We start from the raw sequence: 12,568 nt of genomic DNA, 5'->3' as shown, positions 1-12,568 counted from the left end.
GCGGAGCGAAGGCACCATGCCCCGAAGCCGCGAGCCATGCGAGGGGACGCGGTGCACTAATTGGGGTTCCCAGTCACTTTACGCAAAAAACGACACCAAAAAAAGTAAAAAAAAAAAACCTGTGTCGACCTTTTCACGTGTCGACCATTTTCATGTGTCGACCATGTCAATGTCGACCAACAGTGGTCGACCTAATGACTGTCGACCATAACATGGTCGACCATTCATGCCGGAACCGCTAAATTTAGCACAGCTATGATCATCTTCCCTGACATGCGGGGGGACGCCCAGCACAGGACTAGTCCGCCCCGCATGTCAGTCCCCCCCCCCCCCCCCCCCCGCACAAATACAAGCATATTGCACAGCAGCGATGCCTTTGTATTTGAGGAGTAACTCTCGGCCAGCGCAGCTCCTGCGGCTGGCCGGGAGTTAATTGTCGCTGCCGCTGGCCGCAGCAGCTGCGTGAGCCGTCACGCAGCCGCCGCGGCCCGCCCCCCCAACGGTCCGGCCACGCCTGCGTTGGCCGGACCGCTCCCCCCTCCCGCCCAGCGACCGCCTCTGTCTCAGACCGCTAGGCAACGAAAGCTGCCATGCAGCGGCGCTCTGCGGTGCCAGCGCATGCGCAGTTCCGACCAGATCGCTGCCCTGCGACAAACTGCAGCGAGCGATCGGGTCGGAATGACCCCCATACAGTACAAACCCCATGAAGGCCGAGATCAGATCAGTACATCTCACCACGGTATTTGCAGATACATCATTTCTGGTGTAAAACCATTTATTTCCAGCACATTTCCTTGTTTCATTTAATAAATCATCTGATCTCAGTCCCGATGTTTCCATCGTTTTATATAACCGCCGGCCTGCGCCTGGAAGAACGCGGATAAGAGGTCTGTGAGGAGGCCGGCGAGCCTCTAATATAAACAGACACATTAGTTAAGAGATGTTTTTCCTAAATTGCGCGCTGTCCGTGGCTGAGATTCATTGCACCTGTACAATTTCATTTGGTTCTCAGATATACAAGGTGGTGGTGGGGGGGGGTGATTATTGGCTGCGGGCCGCAGGGATCTTTTCTGCCGCTGGAAGGTGCCAGGCCATGGGTTTACGTTACAGCTGTCTGGAAATGTTGTTCTGGGAGCTGTTTGGAAGTGGGAATGATTAATGCGCAGCCCTTCGCCCGCCACAGAGTAAGCGCGGTTTGTCAGGCCTTTATGATTGGCATCTGGGGACCGGGCCCACCGTCTTTGATTGCAGCGTTGACTCACCTCGCTGTGGTGTACATTTGTGCGCTTGACCCCTTTCAGCTTCGTCTCTCCTAAATATGCAGATGCGAGTTGAGATAACGTCAGCACCCCGCTGCTTTTAATTTGTAGCAGCCTTTTTAAGCAGGTCGGCTGCACGCTCTAAAAATCGCTTGAGATTCTGCCGGGGTTTCCCCAAGCACAGTTTCCCTCATGCTCCGGCCTTCTTGGAGGCTGGTTTTCTGCAGGTTGGAGCTTCGGACTCCAGAGGAAAGTAAAAGGAGTTGAGCGACAAAGACCGACATATACCAAGGCTGCGTGTAACTGGGATATGTGCTAAGCAGTGCAGTGGCGTAACTAGAAATTTTTCTCCCCCAAGCCAAAAAATTCTCCGGCGCCCCCCCCCCCCCTTCATGCTCCATAATTGGGAGCAAGAAAGGGCAAAAAAGGGCGTGGTTTCGTTGGAATGGGCGTGGTTTCGCATAAAGGGGCGTGGTATTGCAGGAAAAGACTACCTTATACCCCAGTTTTGCAACCTGCACGCCCATACGTTGGCCACCACAGGAAAGAAAAATAATCCTGATTCATGCCCCTTACATTATTTGTCATTTTTCCTCCTTATAGTAATGCCCAGTATACATTATGCCACATACTGCAATGGCCCTTAGACATTATTCCACACACAATAATGCACATGACACAATATGCACACACCATAATGCCCCCGACACATTATGCCACACACCGTAATGCCTGTGACACATTATGCCACACACCGTAATGCCCCCGACACATTATGCCACACACCGTAATGCCTGTGACACATTATGACAGGAATCGCAATGCCAGTTATACATTATGCTACACACTGCACTGCCCCTGATACATTATAGCACATACAATGTCTGTGACACATTATGACACACACCGCAATGTCCGCGATACATTATGCCACACACTGCAATGCCCGATACATTATAGCACATACAATGCCTGTGACACATTATGCCACACACTGCAATGACCTTGAGACATTATACCACAATGCCCGTGATATAGTATACCATACACAGTAATGCCTGTGACACATACCGCAATGCCCAGCCCGTTATACCCTATGCCACACACCGCAATGCCCGTTATGTATTATGCCACACTGCAATGACCCTGAGACATTATACCACATACCACAATGCCCGTGATATAGTATACCACACACCGTAATGCCTGACACATTATGACACACACCGCAATGTCCGTGATACATTATGCCACACTGCAATGACCCTGAGACATTATACCACATATCACAATGCCCGCGATATAGTATACCATACACCGTAATGCCTGTGACACATTATGACACACACCGCAATGTCCGTGATACATTATGCCACACACCGTAATGCCCATTACACATTAAGTCCTACAGTAAGGCTTCTAATTACTTTTCAATTACCTGCTCGTTGTCAGGGGTTTCATGCACTGGGTGTCATGCTCGTTGCCAGGGGTTTCATACTCTTGGTTCCATGCACGGTGCCAGGGGTTTTCATGCTCAGGGTGTCATGCTCGTTGCCAGGGGTTTCATGCACTGGGTGTCATGCTCGTTGCCAGGTGTTTCGTGCACTGGGTGTCATGCTCGTTGCTAGGAGGTAGTCCTTGTTGCTAGGGCTGTGCTCCCAGTGCCACATATGTCCCCAGTGCCAGATATTCCCCCACGGTGCCAGGTACTCACATGCCCCAGTGCCAAATATAGCCCCCCCCCCATGTGCCAGGTACACATATACCCCCCCAGTGCCACATATGCCCCCAGTGCCAGATATTCCCCCCCAGTGCCACATATGCCCCCCGTGCCAGATATGCCCCCAGTGCCATATATGCCCCCAGTGCCAGATATTTCCCCCGTCCCATATATGCCTCCAGTGCCAGATATTCCCCCCCAGTGCCATATATGCCCACAGTGCCAGATATTCCCCCCCAGTGCCATATATGCCCCCAGTGCCAGATATTCCCCCCCCAGTGCCATATATGCCCCCAGTGCCAGATATTCCCCCCCCCAGTGCCATATATGCCCCAGTGCCATATATGCCCCCAGTGCCAGATATTTCTTCCCCCACCTTCCGCCCCCCCGCCGCCGCCGCCGCTTTTTGGAGGGACACGGAGGGCACAGCTCGCCTCTCCTGTGTCCCTCCTGCTGCATCATCTCCGGCGGCCGCGGGTCTAATAGGGGGAAGTGCCGGTTCGTGAGCCAATTAGAGGTCACGGACGGCACTTCCCCCTATTAGACCCGCGGCCGCCGGAGATGATGCAGCAGGAGGGACACAGGGAGGCGCGCTGTGCCCTCCGTGTCCCTCCAACAAGCGGCGGAGGGAAGGAGACCGCAGACTGACATGCGGACGCTCGTCTGCATGTCAGTCTGCTGTAAATCAGTGGCGCCCCCGCAGCCCCTCGCCCCCAAGCCACCGCGAGGGCTGCGGGGGCAGTAGTTACGCCACTGAAGCAGTGATAAAATTGTCAGTGGAGAAGTTGCCCATGGCAACCAATCAGCTGCTCTGTATACTTTTATAGTATGTTAATTCTAAATGGTACATCAATGCTAATTGGTTGCCATGGGCAACTTCGCCAATGGCTCACTTCTCCACTTTTGTCACTGCTTAGTACATACACCCCTTGTGTTCCTGATATCCGCTCTCTAGGTCGACAGTCATTAGGTCAACCACAATTGGTCGACATGTACTAGGTCGACATGGGAAAAGGTCGACACGAGTTTTTCTTATTTTTTTTCTTTCATTTTTTTAACTTTTTTATACTTTACAATAGTAACCTGTGCCGAGCGCATCGGTAGCGGAGCGAGGAACCTTGCCTGAAGCTCGTGAGCCATGCGAGGGGACACGGTGCACTAATTGGGGTTCCCGGTCACTTTACGAAGAAACCGACACCAAAAAACACACAAAATAACCTCATGTCGACCTTCTTTCCATGTTGATATTGTTCCTGTCGACCTAATGACTATGTCGACCTATTTCAGGTGTCGACCTAGTCACTGTCGACCAATGGTGGTCGACCTAATGGCTGTCGACCTAAGTGAGTCGACCCTATGATTCCGTATGCAAAGTAGCTAGTTTGTCTATAGGCAATATGCCGACAAAACGTATGTGGACGGGAGAATAGAGCATTATGCCGACACGGTTGTAAAGTTTCTTGAAGCAATTTTTGCTGTGTCGGCATTATAACTTGAAACATGATCTTGAACCATCATGTTTAAAGGTATAACGCTGACACGGATTACCTGACATTACAAATGCGTCAGCATGGTGTCAGCATTATCCCATCTACATAGAGTTTTTCGATATATTAACTGTCGCTGTATTCTGCTTTACTAACAAAAGCAGACAGTCCACAATTCTAATGGACGTCCTTGCTGTCCTGGTAGTATGGATAAAAGACTGCTGGAAAGTACATCCTGATCCGTTCTGTTTGGCATAGTAGAATGGTGGTGGGCTGGAGGCGGCAAGGGGGCAAGCCAGAGGAGGGACGGGGCGTGGCTGCTGGATCGCGTCATGCAAGCCACGCCCCCCACTGTGTAATGCCGCAATTACCGGCATTATACAGTGTGGGGCGTGGCTTGCATGACGCGATTCAACAAGAATCGCGTCATCGCCTGCCCGGACCGCCCACTTCACTCGCTAAGTGGGCAGCCGGGCAGGGGGGGACCCCTGTAATCGGGAGACTTGCCTGCTCTTCCGGGGGGCCGGGAGGGTCACCCGATTTTCGGGAGCCTCCCGGCCATTCCGGGAGGGTAGGCAAGTATGGGTTGGTGGCAGTCTACAGCAAAGTGACTAGCCCATATGTCCGTGTCCAAGTTCCAAAATATGGATTGATGGGGGGTACAAATCACTAACAGGGTCACAGCTCCCTCTGCATAAATGGTCTGTGCGGATTGGTTGAGCAATATGCATGGTAAGGGAAGTGATGTCACAGCAACTGAAATAACTGCAGTCTCAGCAATTTTAACATACATACATAGTAACTAAGGTTGAAAAAAGACAATTGTCCATCGAGTTCAAACTATTTGTGGTCTCCTATGCAGTCTTATTATAGGACTAGTTATTTTTATGTTAGGACTAGTTATATTAACTATAATGCGTGCCTACGCACCATAACCCTGAATATCTTTATCCAAAAGGAATTTATCTAACCCATTCTTAAAGGTGTTGACTGAGTCCGCCATTACTACTCTCTCAGGCAGGGAATTCCAAACACGTATTGTCCTTACTGTGAAAACCTTTTGGCCTCAATGTGCAGAAATTCCTCTCCTCTAACCTAAGCGAGTGATCACGTGTCCTCTGCGCTGATCTTATAGAAAACAGGTCCCTCCCGAGCTCTGTGTTGATCATGTCCCCTCTTAATCTCCTCTTTTCCAATGTAAACATGCCTAGCCTTGCAAGCCTTTCCTCGTATTCCAGCTTCTCCATGCCCTTGATTAGTTTTGTCGCCCGCCTCTGACCCTTTTCTAGCTCCAGGAAATTCTACAGAATTCAAGCCGTCTGTGATTGCTCAGGGGAATAATACTATGCTTTGTAACAGATACAGTAGAAAGTCAAGTTTTCACTGAACAATTATTCTTTTTTAACCTACATGGTTTATTCCTGAAAATGTCAGTCGGCGGGTAAGTAGTTCTTTAAGGCTTTCTTAGCAGAGGGGTCTGTTAACAGCTTCTTTTAGTGACCTACAAAAAAAATCTATGCTTCAAATGAGCACTGGGCTGCTGTGGTCAGTCCAAGACAATAGCGGGCCTGTTGGTCCAGGGTCTGGGTTGTGAGTGGCTGGGCCAATTCCTTTGCTGACAATGACGTCCGTTACTTTCTAGATATCAAAAATTGGTCACAACGTTGGCGATTTGACATTAAACCTATGAGAACGGAGAGCTCTTTTGATGTCATTGTCTGAATTCTGATTTCCAGCCTAGATGTGGGGCATGTTACCCACAATGCAAAGGGTGAACTCCTAACTTCTTTCCTGCAGGAGGCTGATACCAGAGTTCAGGCATGTTGGTTTGCAGAGATTTCCACATAACGTTAGACACAACCCCTCTTATGGCCTTCAGCCGTAGCTCAGCTGGGACTGTTTAATTTGTATCCTTAAGTCTTAAACTTCTCTCTACAAATAAAAGCATTTCATTATATATTTTAAACCTTTACGTAAGAAACATCAATGGATGTAAGTGAACGCTGTTGATGTTCGTATACATTAGTTCTCAAACCTCTGTCTTTGATGACTGGAAATTGGTAATGATCATAATTGCCAAAATTAACGGGCTTGATGGCAGTAGCGATCGCTTAGATCTAAATTTATAGCATTATATTAAAACTAGTAAAATAAATATTAAAAAAGTACACTGTGATATACCTGGCGCTAACAGCAACTTGAATAGCCCAATTTGGTGACATGATAGGGGACAGACTTTAACAGAAATAAGGCAGTGTGAAATGAGCAACGTCAACATTATTCTTTTCAGATTTGTATGCCAGGGACAACCAATTATTTTGTCTTGCTTCTGATATTTCTTGTTGCTAATATGCATAGTGAAAGGGCTTGTAGTGTAGATAATGTTGAAGTATAGCAACAGCTGCAGGATAAGCATGACATGATAAGTTACACTGGAGGGTCAGTAGGTGGTGCTGTTTCATAAGTTTCAATGTTGGAGTCTCGCTTTGTTGTGAAAGTGTACTGTCATATATTTTGTGTTAATCCTTCAAGGCAGCGATGGTGTTTCCAAATAATTGATTTCATGTCTATTTAATACTCTTCTTCTTTACAGACAAGAATGACAGGGAGAGGGTCACACAGCTATTATAACACTAGATGGCAGTATACAATATTCTACATGTATGATTTAATCCATCTGTGGTTTTCTGAAATCATCAATGGCAGAACCTTACATGTACAACCCTAGACAGGAATATCCTGCCCACTGAAGTGCTGTGAATGACTGACCTACCTCTGCCTACTAGTTAGGCAATCTGGTTGCACAGGTCTGGAGACTAACCAAATGGATGAGCGACAAGATGATATAAGGGGGTCATCAAGCCAGACCTCACAACAATCTTGATTTTGGCAGTCCTATGTTTCAGGCACTGAAAACCTGGACTGCCCATAGGCCACAGTGTCCCGCGGAGGAGGGGCAAGGATTGGAACTCTCACTTGCTGAGAGGGAGAGCATGGGAAGAACTGGGCTTGCTGCATGGCCACACCCCAGTCTGTAAGGCCATCATCCAATGTCTAGCTACCAACCTCCCCAATCTTGGGAAGTATGATCAAACTGCAAAAACTCAGCTTCAGGAGGATTCTGTGCAACTGGAAACCCCCCCCCCCCCCCCCCAAAAAAAAAAAAAAGTGTGCTTCTGATATATTTGTACTCAGTATAGTCAGAGATCAGCAGCAGCCCATTCTGTAGTCAGACTCCAGGTTACAGTGTGCTAAATGCAGTCATTTATACTGTGCTTATAGAGACATGGAAATACCTAGTATTAGGTTTTAGCCATTCACCGCCACACAGGCCAGAAATATGCAATGCACCATTTTACAGACCTGAGCGCAGGTAGAATGGTAAATATTGGAGATGCAACAATCAACAGATTAATTGGAGAGAATTGCAATTTATGGCATTTTTGCATAGGAGAAATACATGCTTCTAATACTCAGAGACGTCAGTAGATATAACTACATGTTTTCTAAGAAAAAGATTCATGTTATGCAATTAATACGACTTGTACCAGAATAAGGAATGCGATTATCTCCGTATCGGTAACGCTGCACCTTGTGTCAGTGCAAGTCTCCTTGGTTGTGTACTCAAGCACCTAGATGGGATTCCCGGCCCGACGTCAGCAAGTCGCCAGTTATTACATGTACCGCTTACACTTCATCTCAATAAACTAATTTTGGGAAATGCGATCTTATGTTTTTGCATTTCTCATAAAGAAAACAATTACTTGTGTGTGATTTTCAACCAAGATGTTCTCATTGCCCAATATAACTGCTGAATGTGTGGTCAGTTGTATTAGACAGTGGCACAGTACAACTTCCAAGTACTCAGCTCCTATTCTGTGTAAGTGAAAGTTTATTGAATTGTCTTAAAAGTGCAACAGATTTGTTGTAATGATATTGGTGGTCATTCCGAGTTGTTCGCTCGGTAATTTTCTTCGCATCGCAGCGATTTTCCGCTAACTGCGCATGCGCAATGTTCGCACTGCGACTGCGCCAAGTAAATTTGCTATGCAGTTAAGTATTTTACTCACGGCATTACGAGGTTTTTCTTCGTTCTGGTGATCGTAATGTTATTGACAGGAAGTGGGTGTTTCTGGGCGGAAACTGGCCGTTTTATGGGAGTGTTTGAAAAAACGCTACCGTTTCTGGGAAAAATGCGGGAGTGGCTGGAGAAACGGAGGAGTGTCTGGGCGAACGCTGGGTGTGTTTGTGACGTCAAACCAGGAACGACAAGCACTGAACTGACCGCAGTGGCAGAGTAAGTCTCGAGCTACTCAGAAACTGCACAGAGAAGTCTTTTCGCAATATTGCGAATCTTTCGTTCGCAATTTTGCTAAGCTAAGATTCACTCCCAGTAGGCGGCGGCTTAGCGTGTGCAAAGCTGCTAAAAGCAGCTTGCGAGCGAACAACTCGGAATGAGGGCCGATATTGTCCAGCGGTCGGGTGCTTATTGCCGGGTGTCTACAGTGTATCCATGGCGGTGTGTTCATACCCTCCTACATTTTACACATAAAAATCAGTATAATTCCAAAGGGGGGCGTGGCCACATGTAAATGACCACGCCCCTTTTCCTATACTTTCAATGGACATTTGGAGAGCCAAAAATCGGTACAGACCATAAAAAAAACGTACTGTACCTGCCAAAAAGGTACAGTTGGAGGGTGCAGGCTTGGACTGGCCCACAGGGTTACAGGGGAAACCACCGGTTGGCCCTACTGCCTGGGGCCCCACCTCCTGCTCTAAGGATCAGGTTCCAGACTGTGCACTTGAATTATACATTATACACATGTTACCTTATACTGTACTATGGTGTATTTTCTACAGTGCATTGCTGTTATTAATCTGGTACATTATAATGCATGCAGCAGCTGAATTTACTGTGTATATTTATGAAGGGGCCCAGACGTTGCATTCCCTAATGGTTAGTCAAACCAATGAGGTGGCAGGCCACACCCCCTCTGCAGACTGGCCACACCCCTAACAAAGGCCCCTACCACAGCATTCCCCCGGTGGGCCCTACATGCCCCAGTCCAACACTGGGAGGGGGGGTGTCTTATTACTACCGGTGTCAGAGGAGAGTCATGTCCGCAGACCCTGTCTGATCATTCTGACCTTTGTTCCCACAGATTTACGCAGGATGACGGCTGGATTCATGGGTATGGCAGTGGCCATTATTCTGTTTGGTTGGATCATCGGAGTGTTAGGCTGTTGCTGGGACAGGGGGCTGATGCAGTATGTCGCTGGTCTACTGTTCCTCATGGGAGGTAAGTAGATTCCAAGCCACAAACCTCTACGGGCTTTGCTAACACCACAGGGTACCTTCCTGATCATTAAATGGAAAGGAACTCTTTCCTGGTGGAGTGGCAGACACAAAACTTTGCTGCCCACCCTGTATCATTCTCTGGGGTCTATTCATGAAGCAGGGTGGTGAAGTGAGCCAGTGGAAAAGTCACCCATGGCAACCAATCAGCTGATCCGTACAATTGTATAGTATGCAAATTAGAAAAGTTACTTTAATGCTGATTGGTTGCCATGGGCAACTTCTCCACTGGCTCACTTCTCCACACTTTTCACTGCTTCATGAATAGACCGCTCTGTCCTTTATATAACTGCCTGCGGACGCATGGAAATTCTCATTCCTCTGCAGAAAGGAATATATTCTCCCATTTGTAGTAGATATTTGTTGTCCAAACTAAAGGACAATTTTAATGTACCCTATATATAACAGGTGTTGGGTATGGGTTGCCAGCGGCTGGGATCCCAATGGTCAGCATACCGACACAGGGATCCCGGCCTCTAGAATGCCAGCAAGGGGGCGATTGCAATGAAGCAAAGTACCAAACAATCAGCTCCTAACTGCCATGTGTTTGAAAAATGACTGTTAGGAGCTGGTTGGCTGGGACTTTATCTCTCTACACTTTAGCTCACCTTCAAGGCTTAGTACATAGACCCCAGAGTACCAGCCAACAGTTCCTAACTGTCATTTTTCAAACACAGCCTATGACAGTTAGGAGCTGATTGGCTGGGACTTTATCTCTCTCTCCCTGACTTCTCCACACACTTTGGGGCTGATTCTGAGTTGGAATGTCACTATGGGGTGTGGGCCACACCTGAGTGTCACCCTTTGCAGTTACAGGAGCCGGGTGCTGCAGTGTGTCATTCTCCTGCAGCACCTGGCTCCTGCCACAGAGAAGTGCAGCCACTAGTCTCAGGGGGCAGCCAAGCACCTCCGGGTATGCTGGCCACGCCCCCAAATTGATGTCATCGGGATTTTCTGCCAGGCTATGCCCTTTAAGTTAGGCCACATCTCTTTTCAGTGCTAGAGAGGTGTGAGTGGGGGTGCTGGGATACAAAGTGCGCACCGGATGTCGCCAGACCCGGTGACGCCACTGGAATTGATGCAATGTGATATTTCCTCTGAAGCCCTGATGCCATTAATTTGCATTACATTGCTAATACTTCTGTATATTTGTTTTCCTGTTTTGCACCGCCAATATTTTTGCAATGTAGGCAGGACTTAATTGTAACCTTAATTTGTGACAGACTGCATTCAGTCTTCAAGCCTAAAGCTACATAGGCTATATGACCTGTTCTTCTCTTCCATCTTGCACTACTCAAGTAAGCCTGTATCTTCTGTGTACATAAGTAGTATATTACATACTGGCATGTTCAGGAGACCCCCAAATTATACCCCTTTCTCATACGTCCTAGAGGATGCTGGGGACGACATCAAGACCATGGGGTATAGACGGGATCCGCAGGAGACATGGGCACTCTAAAGACTTTTCATTGGGTGTGAACTGGCTCCTCCCTCTATGCCCCTCCTCCAGACCTCAGTTTTAGAAATGTGCCCAGGTCGACTGGATGCACTCTGAGGAGCTCTACTGAGTTTCTCTGAAAAGACTTATGTTAGATTTTTTATTTTCAGGGAGATCTGCTGGCATCAGACTCCCTGCTTCGTGGGACTGAGGGGGCAGAAGTAGGAACCAACTTCCTAAAGAGTTTCATGGCTCTGCTTCTGGCTGACAGGACACCATTAGCTCCTGAAGGGAACTGAACGCTAGCCGTGCCTAGATGCTCACTCCCACAGCACGCCGTCACCCCCCTCACAGAGCCAGAAGTCAGAAGACAGGTGAGTGTTAGAAGACAGATCTTCAAACAAGAAAGTGACGGCTAAAGGTACCGCGCGGCTGGCGGGAGCGCAGCGCGCCATGTTGCCCACACATACACAGGCACTGCAGGATGCGGGGGGGGGTGCCCTGGGCAGCATGAAACCTATGGAAACTGGCATAAATAAGGGGCATAAGTTGCTGAGGCACAGTCCTACCCCCGCCAGTATAAAAAATTACCTCATAAAAGCTGAGGAGAAACACACCATTGAAGAGTGGAGCTTCCTCCTCAGTCGGCCAGCACACTGCTCAGCGCCATTTTCTCTCTTTCCTCAGGCTGCAGAGACAACACTGGTCCTCCTCCACTACTGAACAAGTATCAGGGTGCAAAACAGGGGGGGCCACATTGAATTTGGTGCTATATAGTTGTGTGCTTAACATTATAAAAGCGCTGAATGTCAGTGGGCATTTTGTGCTCACAGACATTGTGTTACTGGCGCTGGGTTGTGAACTGGCAAAATCCTATCTGTGTCCCTCTGACAGATTTTACTGTGGGTCTGTCCCCTATAAATTCCGGAGTGTCTGTGGCGTGGTTCTGCACGTGTTTGACATGTCTGTGGCAGGGAACTCTGTGGAGACAGTTAGGGACACAGAGGTGTAATATGACACCAAGAGCCTGACTCTGTGAAAGGTTACATGATAGTGTGAATCATATCAGTAAGAGGTTGGACTGAATCTCATACAGAAAATGAAAATAATCTGTTAAAGATGTGATTTTTAATAGTTCTGCCTTTCATCCACAGGGACCTTTCTGGGTCACATACAAATTTGCACAAGTAGTACAAACTGATACTGACACGGACTCTGATTCCTGTGTCGACACTAGTTATTCCAGGGGAATAGGTCCTAAGTTAGCAAAAAAGTATTCAAAACATATTTTAGCTATAAAGGAGG

General features: G+C 47.9%; 1 protein-coding gene across 3 annotated transcripts in view; it reads left to right on the top strand.

Annotated features, from left to right (window-relative positions):
• Positions 1-12,568, top strand: part of TMEM178B (transmembrane protein 178B) — a 518,981-nt gene that overhangs the window by 493,416 nt on the left and 12,997 nt on the right. For all 3 annotated transcript variants that reach the window (XM_063928967.1, XM_063928966.1, XM_063928968.1), the window contains exon 4: positions 9,632-9,769. In XM_063928967.1, the coding sequence (XP_063785037.1) occupies positions 9,632-9,769 (138 nt within the window). The remainder of the gene's footprint in view (positions 1-9,631; positions 9,770-12,568) is intronic.

The sequence above is a fragment of the Pseudophryne corroboree genome, chromosome 6 (assembly GCF_028390025.1).
Source record: "Pseudophryne corroboree isolate aPseCor3 chromosome 6, aPseCor3.hap2, whole genome shotgun sequence".
In the NCBI taxonomy this organism is placed as follows: Eukaryota; Metazoa; Chordata; class Amphibia; order Anura; family Myobatrachidae; genus Pseudophryne; species Pseudophryne corroboree.
Note: the sequence above shows the minus strand (reverse complement) of the source record. Positions and strands in the feature narration are given on the sequence as shown.